Consider the following 19,817-nt stretch of genomic DNA (forward strand, 5'->3'; position numbering starts at 1 on the left):
GGCCTGGTCCTCAGAGGGCTCCCTGCAGGGCCTGGTCCTCAGGGGGCTCCCTGCAGGCCTGTGCTCAGGGGACTCCCTGCAGGGCCTGGTCCTCAGAGGGCTCCCTGCAGGGCCTGTGCTCAGAGGGCTCCCTGCCAAGGCCGAGCTGCCATCCATGGAAAAATACCTCATCGCCTGGGTGTGGTCTCCTTTGAAAACGGTCCTGAGACTGGGCACTGCCCGTGTTCTGGCTGAAGGGAGGCCCCTCCCGCAGCGCTGGGCACACAGGCGGTGCCCTCTGTGCCCTGAGAGGCAGGGACACAGGGTTCAGAGTTAAAAATCCAGTTCCAAGCGGCTGCCCCGTGACAAGTGTCAGGTGGCGGTGGGCACGGGCACTGGGAGGGGGAGGGGTTGGGGCAGCAGGCGCAGCGAGGTCCTCCCAGGCGCCAGGAAGGCAGACCTGGGCGGGCTCTCTGGGCGGGGCTTGCAGGGCACCTTCCAGGGCAGCCCCGGCCTGGCTCCCCTCGCCTCGGCCCAGACGTTAACTCACTCCCTGGGAGCGGGGCTGGTCTGGGGAGAGGCGGACCCCGCGAGCTCCTCCCTCCCGGCTCCTCCTGGCGGGGCCGCGGGGTGGCAGAGGGGGTGTGTGTGGCCGGGATGGCTGGGGGTACGGGGGTGACCGGGGTAGCTGGGGTGGCTGGGGTGGTCGGGTTGAGGTGGTGGGGGGTGTGGCCGGGGGTGGGTGGGAGGTGACGGGGTGGCCTCGCAGCCCCTCGGAAGGCCGGCGGGGCGGGGCGGGGCTGGGGGCGGGAGGGCGGAGCGCGGGGCGGCGAGAGCGCGCTGCTAGGGGCCCAGTCCCGCCTTTGAACTTGCCAAGGAAAGACGAAATGTCACCTTCGAACTGGGACGGACAGCCCGCCCGGTGGGTGCCAGGTCCTCCCGGCACTGGGGGAGGCGCGGGGAGCCGGCGGGGGCGGGGGCGGGGGCGGGGGCGGGGGTCCCCCGAGCCGGCCAAGGACGCGGTCTCGGTGCGGGCCTTGGGCTTTGACAGCGGGTTGGCGGAAGGGGCGGGAGACGGGGCGGGAGAGCCTTCGCGGAGGGAGTGGTGCGGCCGGAGGGGCCGGAGGGGCCGGCGTGGGACGGGGCTGGCGGTGCGGTGCCGCTGAGAACGCCCATGGGTGGGTGGGTGGGGGGGGGGGGGGTCACGGGCTAATCGGCTCCGGGGCAGCTGTGGACGCCAGTGTAGTCACACTCTCACCTCAGTGTACAACCAATATAAAGAATGGTGAATAAGAAACGTTACCTGCTTTCCTTCCTCTAACTCTTCAGAACCTGGTACTACAGCACTTCTCTATTCAGACGAGCCGTATTTCAGCTCTCAGCAGCCACACAGGACGGCACAGCCTTGGGGCTTTTGTTTCATTCCCTTTTAGCAGAGATTCCCCCACTTTACCCCCCGCCCCCGCCCCCAAAAGGAACATAATCTTGCCTAGAACCCATCACATACACAGAGAGGAGCGAAGCGGCTCTGCTGCCCCAGACAATAGTGGGGTGAAGGCCTGGGTAGGGGTGGGAATGGGGAGGAGTGAGGGGAAAGAGGAACATCTATAATAGTTTCAATAATAACGATAAATTTTCCTATATAATAAAGAGGTAATATGCAAATTAACCCTCACACCCTCATAAAAGATGGCCACCCCCATGTAGTCAAAGATGGCCACCACAAATGGGGAGGGCAGTTGGCGGCCATCTTTGTCTGTCTCCACACCTGCCCTGGAGACACCCGCGCACCTTTGCCCCCGCATTCTGAGACTCTGCTCTGCACTTGGGAGACATGCAGGGGCGCTAGGAAGGGTGACTTCACGTCACAGGGCCGGTCCCCCCCGTGAGGCAGGCCGGTGTCATAAATCCCACCATGGGGAGCACTCGGTCTGAGGGTTCTGACCTCAGGGTGTCAGTGTCCCACTCCAGCCCTCCACACCCTGCAGTCTGTGTGGGCTGGGCTCCCTCAGGAGACCAGGCTATGAGACAAGCTGACAGTCATGCTGAGCCCAGGAGTCACTAATTTAGTGACACACACAACTGTGCCAGCTACTTAACCTCATCACAACACTGTAAAGCTCTAGGAATCATATTGCCATTCTTAGACAAGGAAATTCAGGCCCAGAGATGTTAAGGAATCTGCCCAAGGACACACAGCCTGGACCTAGTAGAGCTGTGCTCCCGAGGCTGTGCTGCATGCCGAGGAGGGGGCCTCCTCCCTGCTGATAGTTGCTCCTCATTCACATAGTACACCAAGATTTTATGGAAATTGGACTTGGATTCTTCTTATTTTTTACTAGAGGCCTGGTGCATGAAATTTGTGCACTGGGGGGGGGGGGGGGTGTCCCTCAGCCCAGCCTGCACCCTCTCCAATCTGGGACCCCTCGAGGGATGTCTTACTGCTGGTTTAGGCCCGATCCCACAGGGGGACATCCCCCTCACAATCCAGGACTGCTGGCTCCCAACCGCTCGCCTTGCCTGCCAGCCTGATCACCCCATAACCACTCCCCTGCCAGCCTGATCGACACCTGACTGCTCCCCTGCCAGCCCAATCACCCTCAACTGCCCTCCCCTGCAGTCCTGGTTCCCCCCGCCCGCAACTGCCCTCCCCTGTCAGCCTGATCACCCTCAACTGCCCTCCCCTGCTGTCCTGGTTCCCCCCCCCCCCCCTGCAACTGCCCTCCCCTGCTGGCCTGGTCACCCCCAACAGCCCTCCCCATTTGTGGCGGCCATCTTTGACTACATGGGGGTGGCCATCTTTTATGAGGGTGTGAGGGTTAATTTGCATATTACCTCTTTATTATATAGGAAAATTTATCTTTATTATTGAAACTATTATAGATGTTCCTCTTTCCCCCCACCCCTACCCAGGCCTTCACCCCACTATTGTCTGTGTCCATGGGTTATGCATATCTATTTATATGAAAAGCTGGCAACGAGAACCCTGTAATGACCGACTGAATGACCGGTCGCTATGACGCTCACTGCGGCCAGCGAACTGGCCCAATTTGGGGTGGGGCCGGCCAGCCAACCTCCCGCGGCCTCTCCCCCAACTGGCCCTGCTCCCAATTGACCACTCCCACCCTGATCAAGGAGGGGTGGCTGGCCAACCCCTGCACGGCCCCTCCCCCTGGCCACCCACACCCCAATCGCCCCCTACCCTAATAGGGGGTGGGACCGGCCAGCCAACTGCTTGTGGCCCCGCCCCCTGACCAGCCCTGCCCCTGATAGGCCCCCAATCCCATTGGCTCACGGCCCCTCCCCCTGGCTGGCCCTGCCTCCAATCAGCCCTCCCACACACCAGTTGGGGGCAGGGCCGGCCAGAGAACCACCCACAGCCCCTCCCCACAGCTGGACCCACCCCCAATCAGCCCCCACCACCCCGATGATCAGCCCACGGTCCCTCCCCTCAGCCAGCTCCGCCCCAGATCGCCCCCGCCAACTATGATGAGGGGCAAGGCCAGCAGCTACCGCCCGCAGCCCCTCTCCTGACCATCCTCCCCCCCCCCCCCACCAATCGGGGGCAGGGCCTGCTGGCCAATTGCCCACAGCTCCTCCCCTCCGGCTGGCACGGCCCTGATTGGGCCCCGATTGGGGCAGGCCGGCCAGCCAGCCTCCCACCGTCTCCTCCTCCCAACAGGCCCATCCCCAATCCGCCCAGATCAGGGCTGGGCCGGCCGGACCCCATCCATGCACAGATTCATGCACTGGGCCTCTAGTATGCATATAAATTCTTTGGTTAATCTCTTCCCGCCCCATCCTTCTCTCTGAGAATTCTGTCTGTTGCATGCTTCCATGTCTCTGGGTATATTTCTTTCCTTTAAGAAAAATATTTTTATTGATTTCAGAGAGGAAGGGAGGGGGATAGAGACATAGAAACATCAGTGATGAGAGAGAATCATTGATCAGCTGCCTTCTGCATGCCCCACACTGGAGATTGAGCCTGCAACCCAGGCATGTGCCCTCACTGGGAATCGAACCATGACCTCTGGGTTCATAGGTCTACACTCAGCCGCTGAGCCATGCCGGCCGGGCATACCACAGCTTTTTTATCCACTCACCTACACGGGCACTTGGGCTGTTCCCAAATCTTAGCTATTGTATGGACTGGTGTTCTTTCAGAGGCAGCGTGGGGTGATAGAGTAGTTTTGGAGACTTGCTTCTCATTTACTGGCTCTGTCTGAGCCTCGGTGACCTCAGCTGTAAACAGGACTAACCAGGATGATCTGTATGTGCCGGCTGCCTCCTCAGTAAGTGGGAAGAAGATTCCTTGTGGATGAAGCCAGCGTAGCTCCCAGGATGGCTCCGGGGCAGGGCAGTGGAGGGTTTACCCCGCAGCTCTCCATAACACGGGGCTTCCCCGTGCCCAGTGCAGGGTTTCCACGATGCCCAGCCCCAAAGAGCCAGTCATCTGGGAGCAGAAGGCACGGAGTTGGACAGCAGACCACAGGCCCCCGCGGTGGCCAGGGGAACCAGGGGGGAGAGTCCGAGGCCAGGTCAGGGCCTTTAGCCTTGAGAAAAGCCTTACTTTCTGGGCTGGACCCTGGTGGACGGGAGGGGAGGGTGCAGAGCCCCTCAGCACAGGCCACAGGCCAGGCTCGGGAATGGGGAGGAGGCGGCCCTGACTGGCTTCCCAGGGCGGGGAGAAGGAGGCCTCTTTCCGTAAGAGCAGACTGAGTTGACGGAAGGCATCTGGAACCTTCCTCACTGGGAGAGGATGCTGGCTGGCTGGATGGTGTGCAGGACACAGCTGGGTCTGCCCAGCGGGCCACAGTGGAGGCACAGAGCGCTGAGACCTGGGTTTTGAAAGCCCAGGCCTCAGAGAGCTCTGGGCAAGTAACTGCAATGCTCCTTGGTGCTGTCACCCCAAAAGGTTTTAGCTTTCAGTGGACCGGAGGGGGTCCCGAGGTGCGGCTGTGCATTCGCACACTGCCTCCGGGGACCTCTCCGGTCCCTGGCACCCACTCTTTCTACCAAGGCCCTGCTCCGAAGGCTCCCCATCTGCCTTAGTTCCCGCTGCACATTCAAACCTGGGCCCCCAGAAGCCCAGGCCTGTGCCCGGTAAAGATGGAATTAATTGTCCTGCTCCGATAGCCAAGCCCCTTCCCTGGAGGGTGGGGCAGGAAGCTGGGGGGAAGGAATTCCTGACACATTTTCTTTGGATCTTTTTGGCTTGCAGTGCCTGCAAATACCTACAGCCCATCTCCGGGGGCCAATTACAGTCCAACTCCCTACACGCCTTCGCCTGCCCCCGCCTACACCCCCTCGCCTGCCCCCGCCTACACTCCTTCCCCTGCCCCTGCCAACACCCCCTCGCCTGCCCCCACCTACTCCCCCTCCCCAGCACCAGCCTACACCCCGTCGCCGGCCCCGAGCTATGAGCCTGCACCCTCGGTGGCCCACAGCAGGGGTCCTGCTGAGCCTGCCAGCCGCCCCCCTTGGGCCACAGACGACAGCTTCTCTCAGAAGTTTGCTCCTGGCAAGAGCACCACTTCCCTCAGCAAGCAGCCCCTGCCCGGAGGGACCTCTGCCTACACCCCAGGTTCCCAGGTGTCCCCCCGCACCAGGGGCACCTTCCAGAGGGCCGAGCGCTTCCCAGCCAGCAGCCGGACTCCACTCTGTGGCCACTGCAACAACGTCATCCGGTAGGACCGGCTGTGGCCCTGTGCTGGGGTGCTGGAGGGGTGCAGCTGCTGGCCTCCACCTGAGCCCTGTGGTGGGCGGGGGAACGGGAGGGCAGGCAGAGGGAGACGCCACACGCGGGGCAGCCTCGGGTCCCTCTGGGTCAGCATCAGGTCTGACCTCTGAGCTGTGGCTTCCATCCCCGGTGACACCCACTTCCCTGAGGAGCTGGAGGGTTCAGTGAGGTAAGTGGGTGGAGCCTCCAGTGTGGTATCTGTGCCAGGACCGCCCCCTCAGGCAGTCCTTGCAGCAGCCATTGTGGTGTGGTAGGTGTGGTAGGTGTGGTAGGTGTGGGTAGGTGTGTGAAGTGTGGTAGGTATGGGTAGGTGTGGTAGGTGTGGGTAGGTGTGGTAGGTGTGGGTGGGTGTGGTAGGTGTGGGTGGGTGTGGTAGGTGTGGTAGGTGTGGGTAGGTGTGGGTAGGTATGGTAGGTGTGGTAGGTGTGGGTAGATGTGGGTAGGTGTGGTAGGTGTGGTAGGTGTGGGTAGGTGTGGTAGGTGTGGTAGGTGTGGGTGGGTGTGGTAGGTGTGGGTGGGTGTGGTAGGTGTGGGTGGGTGTGGGTAGGTGTGGTAGGTGTGGGTGGGTGTGGTAGGTGTGGTAGGTTTGGGTAGATGTGAGTAGGTGTGGTAGGTGTGGTAGGTGTGGGTAGGTGTGGTAGGTGTGGTAGGTGTGGTAGGTGTGGTAGGTGTGGGTGGGTGTGGTAGGTGTGGGTAGGTGTGGTAGGTGTGGTAGGTGTGGTAGGTGTGGGTAGGTGTGTGAAGTGTGGTAGGTATGGGTAGGTGTGGTAGGTGTGGGGAGGTGTGGTAGGTGTGGGTGGGTGTGGTAGGTGTGGGGAGGTGTGGTAGGTGTGGTAGGTGTGGGTGGGTGTGGGTAGGTGTGATAGGTGTGGTAGGTTTGGGTAGATGTGAGTAGGTGTGGTAGGTGTGGTAGGTGTGGTAGGTGTGGGTGGGTGTGGGTAGGTGTGGGTGGGTGTTGGTGGGTGTGGGTGGGTGTGGTAGGTGTGGGTGGGTGTGGTAGGTGTGGTAGGTGTGGGTAGGTGTGGGTAGCTGTGGGTAGGTGTGGTAGGTGTGGTAGGTGTGGGTAGGTGTGGTAGGTGTGGTAGGTGTGGGTAGATGTGGTAGGTGTGGGTAGGTGTGGTAGGTGTGGTAGGTGTGGGTAGGTGTGGTAGATGTGGGTAGGTGTGGGTAGGTGTGGTAGGTGTGGGTAGATGTGGGTAGGTGTGGTAGGTGTGGGTAGGTATGGTAGGTGTGGGTAGATGTGGGTAGGTGTGGTAGGTGTGGGTGGGTGTGGTAGGTGTGGGTGGGTGTGGTAGGTGCGGGTGGGTGTGGTAGATGTGGTAGGTGTAGGTAGGTGTGGGTAGGTGTGGTAGGTGTGGTAGGTGTGGTAGGTGTGGTAGGTGTGGGTGGGTGTGGTAGGTGTGGGTGGGTGTGGTAGGTGTGGTAGGTGTGGGTGGGTGTGGGTAGGTGTGATAGGTGTGGTAGGTTTGGGTAGATGTGAGTAGGTGTGGTAGGTGTGGTAGGTGTGGTAGGTGTGGGTGGGTGTGGGTAGGTGTGGTAGGTGTGGGTGGGTGTGGGTGGGTGTGGGTGGGTGTGGTAGGTGTGGGTGGGTGTGGGTAGGTGTGGTAGGTGTGGGTGGGTGAGGGTGGGTGTGGTAGGTGTGGGTGGGTGAGGGTGGGTGTGGTAGGTGTGGTAGGTGCGGGTGGGTGTGGGTGGGTGTGGGTAGGTGTGATAGATGTGTTAGGTGTGGTAGGTGTGGGTGGGTGAGGGTGGGTGTGGTAGGTGTGGTAGGTGTTGGTGGGTGTGGGTGGGTGTGGTAGGTGTGGGTGGGTGTGGGTAGGTGTGGTAGGTGTGGGTGGGTGAGGGTGGGTGTGGTAGGTGTGGGGAGGTGTGATAGGTGTGGTAGGTGTGGTAGGTGCGGGTGGGTGTGGGTGGGTAGGTGTGATAGATGTGTTAGGTATGGTAGGTGTGGGTGGGTGAGGGTGGGTGTGGTAGGTGTGGGTGGGTGGGTGGGTTGGTGGGTGTGGGTAGGTGTAAGTAGGTTTGGGTAGGTGCGGGTGGGTGTGGGTGGGTGTGGGTAGGTGTGATAGATGTGTTAGGTGTGGTAGGTGTGGGTAGGTGTGGTAGGTGTGGGTGGAGGTGGGGAGGTATAGGTGGGTGTGGTGGGTGTGGGTGGGTGTGGGGAGGTGTGGGGAGGCGCGGGGATGTGTGGGTAGGTGTGGTAGGTGTAGGTAGGTGTGGTAGGTGTGGGTGGGTGTGGGTGGGTGTGGGTGGGTGTGGGAGGTGTGGGGAGGTGCGGGGAGGTGTGGTAGGTGTGGTAGGTGTGGGTGGGTGTGGGTAGGTGTAGGTAGGTGTGGTAGGTGTGGTAGGTGTGGGGCCTGTTTGCTGCAGGCTTGCTGGCAGTGCAGGTTTGGAGCCAGCTTTCCTTTGGGAGCTCTGGGCCATCCACGAACAGGCCTATGTGCTCAGGTGTCAGGGGCACATGCCACTATACTGAGACAAGTCATTTCAAGCCTAGAAGCCAGGATGACAGGTGGTGCTTGTTTGAATATAGTATGTTTACAGTATTTGTGTGTGTTGTTTGGCGGGGTGCTGGGGGGTGGGGGTGGGGAGGTGTACTTACATATATATGAAAAATACACTTTTATTTAAAAGTGAAGTACACATCCTCAGAGGAGAATTAGAAAATTCAGAATGAAAATGTATAACATTTCCTCATCGTCCCACTCTTATAACTGATAAAGGGGAACTAGACCCCCAGGTTCGTGTCCTGGGTCCACCATACCAGCCCCTGGCCTTGAGCAGCGTCAGCTCTCCATGCCTCAGGGTCCTTACCCAAAAGCAGGTCTGATAGCAGAACCTACTTGATAGGATTGCTGGGGGATCCTATCTAATAAAAGAGTAATATGCAAATTAACCATTACTCTGCTACACCCACCAGCCATGCCCACCAGCCACGCCCACCATCCAATCAGAAGCAAATATGCAAATAAACCCAACCAAGATGGCTGCAGCCACAGAGAGAGCAGGAGGGAGGCTTGGGTTTCCCTGGCAATGGAGGAAGCCAAGCTTTCCACACACGCTGACCGGACCAGGCCTCCGCTTAAGGCTACAAAGTTTCAATTATAGAAGTTACATAAATTCCAACAGAAATGGCTGCCGCCACAGAGCGAGCAGGAGGCTTGGCTCTGCTCCAGACTACAAAGTCTCAATTGTAGAAGATAAATAAATTCCAGATACCAGGGCCTCTGCTTGGGTCGCCGGGGGGCATGGCCGGCCTGCAAACCACCACAGGCCCCTCGCCCAGGCCACCCCACGCCCCAAGGGAACCCCCACCCTGATCCGGGACACCCTTCAGGGCAAACCAGCTGGCCCCCACCCCTGTACCAGGCCTCTATCCTATCTAATAAAAGAGTAATATGCAGATTGACCATCACTCCAACACACAAGATGGCTGCCCCCATGTGGTCAAAGATCCTGCCCTCATGTGGACACAAGATGGCCACCACAAGATGGCCAGCAGGGGAGGGCAGTTGGGAGGGACCAGGCCTGCAAGGGAAGGCATTTGGGGGCGATCAAGCCTGCAGTGAAGGGCAGTTAGGGGTGACCAGGCCAGCAGAGGAGGGAAGTTGGGGGCAAACAGGCTGGCAGGGGAGCAGTTAGACATCAATCAGGCTGGCAGGGGAGTGGTGAGGGGGTGATCAGGCTGGCAGACAGAAGCGGTTAGGGGCAATCAGGAAGGCAGGCAGGCGAATGGTTGGGAGCCAGCAGTCCTGGATTGTGAGAGGGATGTCTGACTGCCCGTTCGTGGGATCGGGCCTAAACGGGCAGTCAGACATCCCTCTAGGGGTCCCAGATTGGAGAGGGTGCAGGCTGGGCTGAGGGACACCCCCCCTCCCGTGCACCAGGCCTCTAGTTGAGTTAATAAATACAAATTTCTTCCTGACTAGCGCCTGGCAGAGAGGAAGCCCTTGGTAAACGTTAGCCGTCAGCACTCATTGCTCTTATTGTAATCATGGCAGCCAGAGGCACGGCTGTCCCAGGCGTCAGCCCGCCCCGTCCCTGCTGTAGGTGTTGGAGTAGCTTCCCAGTTCTCTGTGGAAGGGAAGCAACATGAACATCTTTCAAGGAGCTTTATTTGAATTTTCCATTACTTCCTCAGAACAGTCACAAGTCAGGGTTATTGGGGGGTCGCAAATGACCTGGTCTCAAGCTTTTGGGGCGTCCTTAGTAGGTGCTGTTCTCTGCTTCCCAGGGGCCCCTTCCTGGTAGCCATGGGCCGCTCCTGGCACCCAGAGGAGTTCAACTGCGCCTACTGCAAGTCCTCCCTGGCAGACGTGTGCTTCGTGGAGGAGCAGGGCGCCGTGTACTGTGAGCGGTGTTACGAGCAGTTCTTTGCCCCAATCTGTGCCAAGTGCAACACCAAGATCATGGGGGTAAGTGGGGGATCCTTCCCCTGGCCCTTGTCTTTTCCCCAACCGACCTCCTCCCTCCTCCCTCCTCCGAGAAAGCCGAGAGGTGGCTCTCACAGCCAGGGCAGCTCCACTCCTGTTCTGGAAGGAAGTTGGTTTGCCACCAACGAGCTAGGGAGCCAGTGAACTTGAAGCGAGAGAGGATCACCTCCCTGGGCCACAGCTCCCAGTGGCGGTGGAGCTTCTGCAAAGCAAGTTATGTCTTCACACCCGGCCTTCCCTGCACGCACACGTGGCCACACCCTGGTCCCCTCTGGGACAGCTGCCACAGCCGCACCTCCTGAGTTAAGCCTCACAGCGACGTGAGCACACGCACAACCGCCCCAGCAAGCGCCGCGGGAGAGGAACCCCCTCTGCAGGCCTTTCCGTGGAGCGGGGCCTGCCTCAGGGGAGGCTTCCCCCCCCCCGCCCCCCGACATCGGGCGGCCTGGCCTGAACGGAGCTGCTCCCCTCAGGAGGTGATGCACGCCCTCAGGCAGACGTGGCACACCGGCTGCTTCATCTGCGCCGCCTGCAAGAAGCCCTTCGGGAACAGCCTCTTCCACATGGAAGACGGGGAGCCCTACTGTGAGAAAGGTAGGCTGTGCTGGCCCCCACCTCGCCCTCCCTCCCCCTCCCTCCCCTCCCTCCCCCTCCCTCCCCCTATCCGGGAGAAAGGGGCAGCACCGGACGCCTGCAGAGGTCCAGTGGCGTGGAAACATAGGGGGCTCCAGGGGGCAGCCTCGTGCGGCTACTACACAGAGGCCGCGGGCTACACTGCTCCCCTGCCCCTGGGTTGCAGCTTTCCTTGGGTGGGGCGAGGGGTGGGGGCTGCGGGGGCAAGGTCGGGGCTTGTTGTATACACGTTCAGCCTCCGCTCCCTTCCTGCACCCATTATGTGGGTCACCAGTTGGCATCTGGGAGCAGCGTGGGAAACCCTTCAGGTGGTGTTGATTGGAGACCGGAAAGTCTAGTCTGAAAAGGCCTTGGCTCTGGACTTTATGCTGGGTTCTGTTCCTCAGGCTGACTGTACAACCCTGAGTGAGTACTGAACTCCTCAGAGCCTCACTTTTCCCCATCTGTAAAATGGGGGAACCAAATCCTGCCTCACAGAGTGCGTGAGGATTAAACCAGAGAAAGTGTGTAAAGCAAGTCCGTGAGAGTCGTCTCCCTGCTCCTAGTGTTCCTTCAGGTCCTGTAACCTCCCTGTCTGAACTCAGTTTCTCTGCTTCCCCAAGTGCAGGATGTTATCTTAGAACTCGGAGTGGCTTATCGTAAGTTCTGAAGACAAAGCACTCCATTAGAGAGGAGGGTGTCGGGCTAACTAGCCATTTACTCATTCACTCACTCACTCACTCATTTATTCACAGCCTGCCTCTTTCAGAAAAGGGTTTGGGGCAGGTTCCAACAAAGGCAACGTAAACATGAATAAGACACTAGAAACAGAAAGTCAGTCCTAAGTGGAAGAGGGAAGAGCAAGCGGGAACAGAGCAGTGGCTGAGTGGCACATTCGAGGGAAAAGCAGAAATACAGTAAGTTAGTTTATGTTATTTTTTAAAATATTTTTATTGATTTCAGAGAGGAAAGGAGAGGGAGAGAGAGATAGAAACATCAATGATGAGAGAGAATCATTGATCACCTGCCTCCCCCAACCGCGGGGATCGAACCCGCAACACGGGCATGTGCTCTGACTGGGAATTGAACCGTGACCTCCTGGTTCACAGGTCCACACTGAACCACTGAGCCATGGCAAGTCAGTTTACTTTACAGTGAGAAAAGGAAAACATTCCAGTCCCGCATGGGGAAAAGCAAAACAAAATGAAACTTCCCCACTGTCAATAAATGATAAAATAATTTTTTGGATTCATATATACTGGAAAATTCTCTTTCCAGCTCCAAAGTTAATTGAATGATTCAGTTACTTAATAACTCTGTGCCTCATTTTCCATATCTGTAAACGGGAGAAGATAACATGCGTTTTCCCATCTTATGAACATATGGTGATTACTGGTAATTAAGTATTATTGTTCCAAATGCGTGTTGCTATGATTAATCAACTAAAAGCACTGTGACTTTAAGAATTTGTGATAAATCATACTTTGTGTCTCAGGTTTTCGAAAAGAATGATAGGTTTCCACCCTCACCACCGCCCCTCCATAGGAAGCGCCTCAGAAAGACTGATGGACACTGGGTTGCTATCACTGTTTGACTCTGGTGAACAGAGCTGCTGTGAGCACAGGCGTGCAAATGGCCCCCAGGACGCTGCTTTCAGTCCTGTTGGGTCTGCGCCCAGAATTGCTGGCTCGTGTGGTAGTCCTATTTTTTACTTTTTGAGGAACCTTCATCCTGTTTCCCATAGTAGTGGCTCCATTTTATCTCCCACCAATAGCGCACAGGGTTATAACTTCTCTACATTTTTGCCCACAGTTATTTTCTGATTTTTAAAAGATTTTTGCTGGCCACCATCCTAATGAGTGTGATGTGATATCTCGTTGTGGTACTTTGTCATAGTTTTTATTAACAACTTGGAAGAAGGTACAGAATGATAGGATCCAGACGCAGAAAGATCTCAGTTGGCTGAAACAATGAGCTCACACTTTTCTGTGCGACAGCTTGCACATAAGTGAGACAGGTGTGAGGTCAGGCCCCCCAGGCTGGCCTGCACCTGAGCACTGCCCAGGCCTGGCAGGGCTTAGTCACCTGGGGACCTTTAAAGAGATAGAGAAAATGAATTTCCAAACCTCCAGAAGCCGAATTTCATGGGGTCCCCTCCCACAACCAGGTGATTTTTATATGCAGTTAGGTCTGAGAATCCAGGTGTAGTACCACCAGCAACTTGAACATCACCTGGAACCTTTCAGAAACGTGGGTTCCAGCCCCACCTCAGATCTGTGGGATCGGAAGCTCTGAGGGGTGGAGCCGGCAATCTGTGCAGGTCACTTGCCTCCTGGATTAAGTTTATTCCCAGGTATCTTAACTGTGTTGTTGCAGTGGTAAATGGGATTATTTTTTAGTTTCTCTTTCTGTGAGTTCACTATTGGTGTATAAAAATGCCTTGATTTCTGGGTGTTAATTTTTTATCCTGCTATGTTGCCAAATTGATTTATTAAATCTAATAGTTTTTTTGGTGGTCCTTAGGGTTTTCTGTGTACAATATCGTGTTATCTGCAAATAATGAGTTTTACATCCTCCTTTCCAATTTGGATGCCTTTTCTTTCTTTCTTTCTTTCTTTTTTTTTTTTTTTTTGTCTGATCGCTATGGCTAGGACTTCCAGTGCTATGTTGAATAGGAGTGGAAATGCTTTTAGTTTTTGCCCATTGAATATGATGTTGGTTGTAGGTTTGTCATATATGACCTTTATTATGTTGAGGTATTATCCCTCTATTCCAAGTTTGCTGAGAGTTTTTATCAAAAATGGCTGTTGGATTTTGTCAAATGCTTTTTCTGTGTCTATTGATATAATTGTGTGATTTTTGTCTTTCAATTTGTTTATGTGATATATCACGTTTTTTGATTTGCAAATATTGTACCAGCCTTGCATCCCCAGAATAAATCCCACTTGGTCATGGTGTATGATCTTTTTAATATATTGCTGAAAGCAATTTGCTAGTATTTTGTTGAGGATTTTAGCATCTATGTTCATCAGGGATGTTGGCTGAGTTCTCTTTCTTTGTAGTGTCTTTGCCTGGCTTTGGGATTAGGACAAAGAGAGCTTGGAAATGTTCCTTGCTCTTGAATTTTTTGTAATAGTTTGAGGAGTACTGGTGTTAGTTCTCCTTTAAATGTTTGGTAAAACTCCCCTGTGAAGCCGTCTGGACCTGGGCTTTTGTTCACTGGGAGTTTTTTGAATGCTGCTTTAATTTCATTAGTAGTTATCAGCCTATTCAAGTTTTCTGATTCTTCCTGAGTCAGTTTTACAAGATTGTATTTTTCTAGAAGTTTGTCCTTTTCATCCACATTGTCCATCTCATTGTCATACAGTTGTTCATAGTATTTTCTTACAATCCTTGGCAATCTGTGTTTTAATGAACCGCCCAGATGACTCTGATGTGTGAGAACCATCCTATATAATAAAAGCCCAGCGACCAAAACAGTGGAACGACCAGAGACCAGAACACTATGGCCCCTTGCCCTGGCTTGCCCCTCGCCAGGGAGCAGTTAGGGGCAATCAGGCAGGCAGACAGAGTGGTTAGGGGTGATCAGGCAGGCAGGAGAGTGGTTAGGGGTGATCAGGCAGGCAGGCAGAGGTGGTTAGGGGAGATCAGGCAGGCAGGTGAGTGGTTAGGGATGATCAGGCAGGCAGGTGAGTGGTTAGGGGCAATCAGGCAGGCAGGCAGAGTGGTTAGGGGCAATGAGGCAGGAAGTCAGAGGTGGTTAGGGGAGATCAGGCAGGCAGGCAGAGGTGGTTAGGAACAATCAGGCAGGCAGGCAAGCAGTTAGGAGCCAGTGGTCCCGGATTGCAAGAGGGATGTCTGACTGCTGGTTTAGGCCTTATCCCACAGTTGGACATCCCCCGAAAGGTCCTGGATTGCGAGAGGGTGCAGGCCAGGCTGAGGGACCCGCCCCCCGCCCCCCCCCCCCTGCACAAATTTCGTGCACTGAGCCTCTAGTTGTCTGATAAAGGACTAAGCCATTTTTCAACACAGAGCATGTGATTTGATGGATGGAAATCCTTTTACAATAGCAATAAACCCATTAAATACAGGGTATGAATTCAGCTTGGGGCAGATGAGAGTTAGTCAAAGAACATTGTAAATGAGGAACTAGATTATGCTTCTAGGGCAGTGATGGCGAACCTATGACACGCGTGTCAGCACTGACACGCGTAGCCATTTCTGATGACACGCGGCTGCTGAGGCGGCCACATGCCGAGGATGAAACATTTGCTGCTCCTGAGGATGAAACATTTGCGAAATAATGTTTTTTCCTCAAAGTGACACACTACCCAAGTTATGCTCAGTTTTTTGGCGAAGTTTGACACACCAAGCTCAAAAGGTTGCCCATCACTGTTCTAGGGGAAAGGCCCATGTACAAGCTAATTCCATATGGATTATGTTCTCCTTTTGTAGTGTAAATGAGGAAAATATCAGCTTTTTAAATGTATTAGGTCAAATCTGTGCTACCAATTTTTTAGAAAATATGTTTTTATTGATATTTTTTGGGAGAGAGAGAGGAAAGGAGAGGGGGAGAGATAGAAACATTGATGAGAGTGAAACATCATCGATCAGCTGCCTCCTGCATACCCCTTACAGGGGATTGAGCCCGCAACCCGGGCATGTGCCCTGACCTGGAATCGAACTGGTGACCTCTTGGTTCCTGGGTTGATGCTCAACCCCTGAGCTACACCGGCCAGGCAAGTGCTACCAAATTTTAAAGCAAATTGGCAGTTCTCCAGGTCATACAGAATTAAGTTTAAAACAGAAAAATCAATCAATAGTATAGACTAAACCCCCAAAATAAAATCAAGCCATTTTAAGAGCTTAATCTATGAAAAACCATTGGCTTCACAAAAGAAGGAATTACTACTTAATAAGGTTTTTTGAACCATTTATCCATCAAATGTGTGCCAGTTCCTGTGCAAGATGCTGAGCGTGGTGTGTGTGTGTGTGGTTCCCCTCAAACACCTCAAGTAGACCCATCATCTATGAGATGCCAACACATCAGTGGACAGTTAAGAGATGAATGAATGAATGAGGGAGTGAGTGAGGGAGTGAGGGAGGGAGTGAATAGGAAGGGAAGCCCAAGAGGAGCCTCCAGAAGGCCATCTCAGATTTCTTGGTGGGTTTGGGGATGACGACTCCCCAGAAGGAAGGCATGGCCCAAAGGATTTCAGAGGTTCAGGCAGACAAAGTGAGGTGGGTGTTCCAAGCCTGGTCCATGCAGAGGCGTGGAGGTGGAGGACAGGGCCCAGGGCATCTGGAGACCAACGGGGAGTAAGGAGAGAGAAGTCAGGAGTGGGTGCAGGGTTTGGAGATGGTGGCCTATAGCCCTGTTTCTCATCCCACGTTGATAACTTCCTACAGAGCGGAGAGGGAACCATAACCTGCTGTGTTCCCGAAGGAAGTAGAATAATGATTTCCTCGTTCTGTGTGGTGATAGATTTCTGCCTACTGAACAAGTTAAATGTTTGGTCAGAAACAAGGTTCGCAGACTGCAATATGTGAAAAAGCATTTGCATGTTCAACTAAATTAAACCCCAAAAGGGAAACTATGCATTGAAAAATATGCAGGAGATGGAACCTACCAAAGCTCAGTGGCAAGTAGGTCACTGGAGACAGCCTGAAGTCATGGAATGGGGTCAGCTCATCGCGCCCCTCCACTGTGTGATGGAGCCTCTGCAGCCAGACTCCTGGTCTTTAAAACGGGAATCCTCCTTGTTCTCAGAGCCGCTGTGATCAAACAAGACACCAGAGAAGCACTAGTAGCGGCCGGGCACACGGCACTGGGACCACTTCCCTCCCCGCCTCTCATCATTCACGAAGACGCTCAAAATAAGAGCCAACATTCTGAGGATTTGTGCCAAGTCCTTCACATACATGATCTTACTTATTCTGTATAACAACGCCACGAGTTAGGTGCTGTAGTTAATCCCATTATATAGATGAGAAAGTAGAGGCACCGAAAAGTCAGGCAACTTGCCTCAGGTTTGAACAATTCCTTAAGAAAGCTGGGATTTGAACCCGGCTCTTTCTTTCTTCAGAACCCAAGGTCATAACCCCCAGGCTACTGTCCAGAAAGCCGCCGTAAGGAAAAGCCGCTGGGCAGCGCTGTGGAGACAAGCACAGCTCTGGGGAAACGAAGGCTTCGTAGAAGTCGTCAGGGTTTTCTGGAGAACCTGGGAGAGTGCCCCAGTGCACAGTGGGATTGCTGCCCCGGGGCCCTGAGCGGCTCCTGTGGCCGAGATGCACAGGGCCTGGCCCTGGTGTCTCAGCAGTGGCCTCTGGCGAGGCCCTTTCCTCTTTGATCCCGTTTCTTCAGCCACAAAGTCAAACCAAACCAAACAGAAAAACAATGATAGTTCAGTCTTCAAGGGATTTCACAAAGGTTAATTTCACTCATTGATTTATTGATTCATTGGTTCATCCATTCACTCATTCATTCACACATATGTGCGCCAGGCACTGAGCTGGGAGTACAAAGACCTTGACACTGAGATACCAGTAAATAGTATCATCTATGTGAGAATGCTCGGTAAACTATAGAGCATTATACAAATAATATTTGTTTTTATTATCTCCTTGGCGGCGGGGGGTAAGGGTGGGGCCCGGTGGGGGGAGGGGAAGGGTATGTGTCCCAACAAAGTAGCTCAATTATTATTTCCAGGATTGAAAATTTGCTATTAAAACAAATGCCCAATAACAGAAGACGGACCAAGCAAAGAACATTCTATAGCTATCACAAATGTTAAGGGCTCTCATTCTTCCGAAATCAGCAGCGTTGCTGAGAAATGTTTTCCTTTTCCTCTGACTGTCTGTCTGGCTGTAAGAGGGAACAGACGGAGGAGACGCTCAGCTGCAGGAAGTGAAGGAGTTTGAGAAAGTGCTTGCCAGTCAAACAGGCAGAGGGTGCTGACTGAGCCTCAGCCTGCACGATTCCAGTTCTTCATGGAAAAGGGAAATAAATCTTGTCACTGGGTGTTTTGTCTGCAAGATGAGAAGTAACCAGCTGTCTCCCGCACGGCCCTGGCCTGGCCGGGGGTTGGCTGGCACTGGCCGGGATGCTCCTCCTCGCTGGACGCCGGTCCTCACTCTGCCTTTCCTTTCAGACTACATCACTCTGTTCAGCACCAAGTGCCACGGCTGCGACTTCCCCGTGGAGGCCGGTGACAAGTTCATCGAAGCCCTGGGCCACACCTGGCACGACACCTGCTTCATCTGCGCGGTATGTTCTCACTGGGGCTCTGGCGTTCTGAGGGGCAGGCGGGACCCAGAGGGCCAGACCCACACTCTACTCCTTCCAACTCTGGCATTCTGATTGTTTATAAAAGCTGGCAAATACCATGATGCCTTGATATGTTGCAGTTGAACCAAGTTTTATTAACCAGTATGGCTTTGCTACTCTCCATTTCATTAAGGACACCAGAGAGCCCAGGATCGGCCTCACCAGCATCATTCTCAGTCGGTGAGAGCAGTGAATTGCGCTGAGATTTAAAGAGAGGCAGATGCTTCCTATGGTTATAAGTTGTTTCAGATATGATGAAGTGATTCAAGAGTTTCCCCCTAAATTTTCATCAGGATCGCTAGATTGGAGCTTATTGACTAGTCCTATAAAAAGCTGAGATAAAGTTTCTTTTGATACAACCTTCAGAAAGTAGGATTGAATGTCATTCCATTTTCCTAAATGGTCTTCTTCTTGATGTGTAGTTGCCAGGAGATAAGCCCTAGAGTAACTATTGACCATGTGTGATGTATTTCTGCTGAACAGCCGGTCATTTTTACCAGGGAGATTGGCATTTTCCTTCCAAGGGCTTTGGGTTGGGGAGGAGACACAGCAATGAGCCTGCTCACATTTAGCTTCTGCATTAGAGTTAGGGAATAGCCAGCTTACTTTGGGAAAATTAATGTGCTACTACTATCTTTTCCTTTTTATCAGAGCTGATCAAGGTAAATTTGGGGGATGTGTGAAAGATCTGTATAGTTTAAACTTGAAGCGTCTTTATAAACTTATGACATAGGACAACCCAAGTCATAAAGTTTACTGCTATACACTTCAGGTTTTACAATTCATGTCTATGCTGCCCCCTCAAATTGGTGGGGTGCACTGTACTCACTGTGTAGCAGTCTGCTAGGCCATAACCAAGCACCGTGAACTAACGGCTCTGCCAGCAGAAACGTGTCCTCGCACAGTCCGGGGCCAGAGGTCCGTGTTCAAGGTGTCAGCAGGGCGGTGCTCTCTCCTCGAGCTCCTGGGCTCTGCCCGCAGTCCTCGCTGTTGCTTGGCTTCTAACTGCATGACTGTAGCCTCCAACTCCATCATCACATGGCTGTTTGCCTCCGTGTGTCTGTGTCTTCGCATGGCAGTCTCCTCTGTGTGTGTCTGTCTCTGTGTGCTGCTCCTCTTAAAAGGACACTGGTTGTATTGGATTAAGGCCCCACCTCATTCCAGCATGACCTCTTCTTAACTTACATCTTCATCACACCTGCAAAGACCCTATTTCCAAATGAGATCACTGCTGGTCCCTACGCTGGGTGAGCTGGGGCTGGGACTTCAACCAATGAAATGGCGGGACTGCTTTTCCAGATCTTCGCACAGATTCTCTAGTTGCCTTTTGTAGTCTTTTAAACACATCAGGGCCTGCACTCCAAAGAGGGACAATGACACAAATCAGCTGACTTTGGGGTTGTCCCCAGTTCCGCAAGGCACAGAATATGGCTCTCTGACCCTTACACTCCAGCTATGGCTTGTCTGACCCTAAGATGCTGCCTACAAGTCTGATTACCCACCTTCGGCAAGAACCCGGGAGACTCGGAGAAGGTCCCGGGGAGACAGTGGCACAGAGGCCTCTTCTCTAGGCAGGCTGATGAGGTCTGTGTCGCATGGAGAGGGAGCCATGGCCAAAGGGGGTGTGGGTCTGCTCCCTTGAGCCCACTGTGTTTGGCTGAGAGGCATGATAGCAAGCACAGTCCCAGAGGGAGAACCAAGGAAGCAGAAAAGCTTAGGGCTGTTC

At 54.2% G+C, this 19,817-nt stretch overlaps 1 protein-coding gene across 3 annotated transcripts in view; it reads left to right on the plus strand.

Annotated features, from left to right (window-relative positions):
- LDB3 (LIM domain binding 3) overlaps nucleotides 1–19,817 on the plus strand; it is a 61,394-nt gene that overhangs the window by 37,611 nt on the left and 3,966 nt on the right. For all 3 annotated transcript variants that reach the window (XM_054729015.1, XM_054729013.1, XM_054729014.1), the window contains 4 exons: nucleotides 5,201–5,666; nucleotides 9,954–10,134; nucleotides 10,626–10,746; nucleotides 17,916–18,031. In XM_054729015.1, coding sequence (XP_054584990.1) covers nucleotides 5,201–5,666; nucleotides 9,954–10,134; nucleotides 10,626–10,746; nucleotides 17,916–18,031 — 884 coding nt within the window. The remainder of the gene's footprint in view (nucleotides 1–5,200; nucleotides 5,667–9,953; nucleotides 10,135–10,625; nucleotides 10,747–17,915; nucleotides 18,032–19,817) is intronic.

The sequence above is a fragment of the Eptesicus fuscus genome, chromosome 17 (assembly GCF_027574615.1).
Source record: "Eptesicus fuscus isolate TK198812 chromosome 17, DD_ASM_mEF_20220401, whole genome shotgun sequence".
Lineage (NCBI taxonomy): Eukaryota > Metazoa > Chordata > Mammalia > Chiroptera > Vespertilionidae > Eptesicus > Eptesicus fuscus.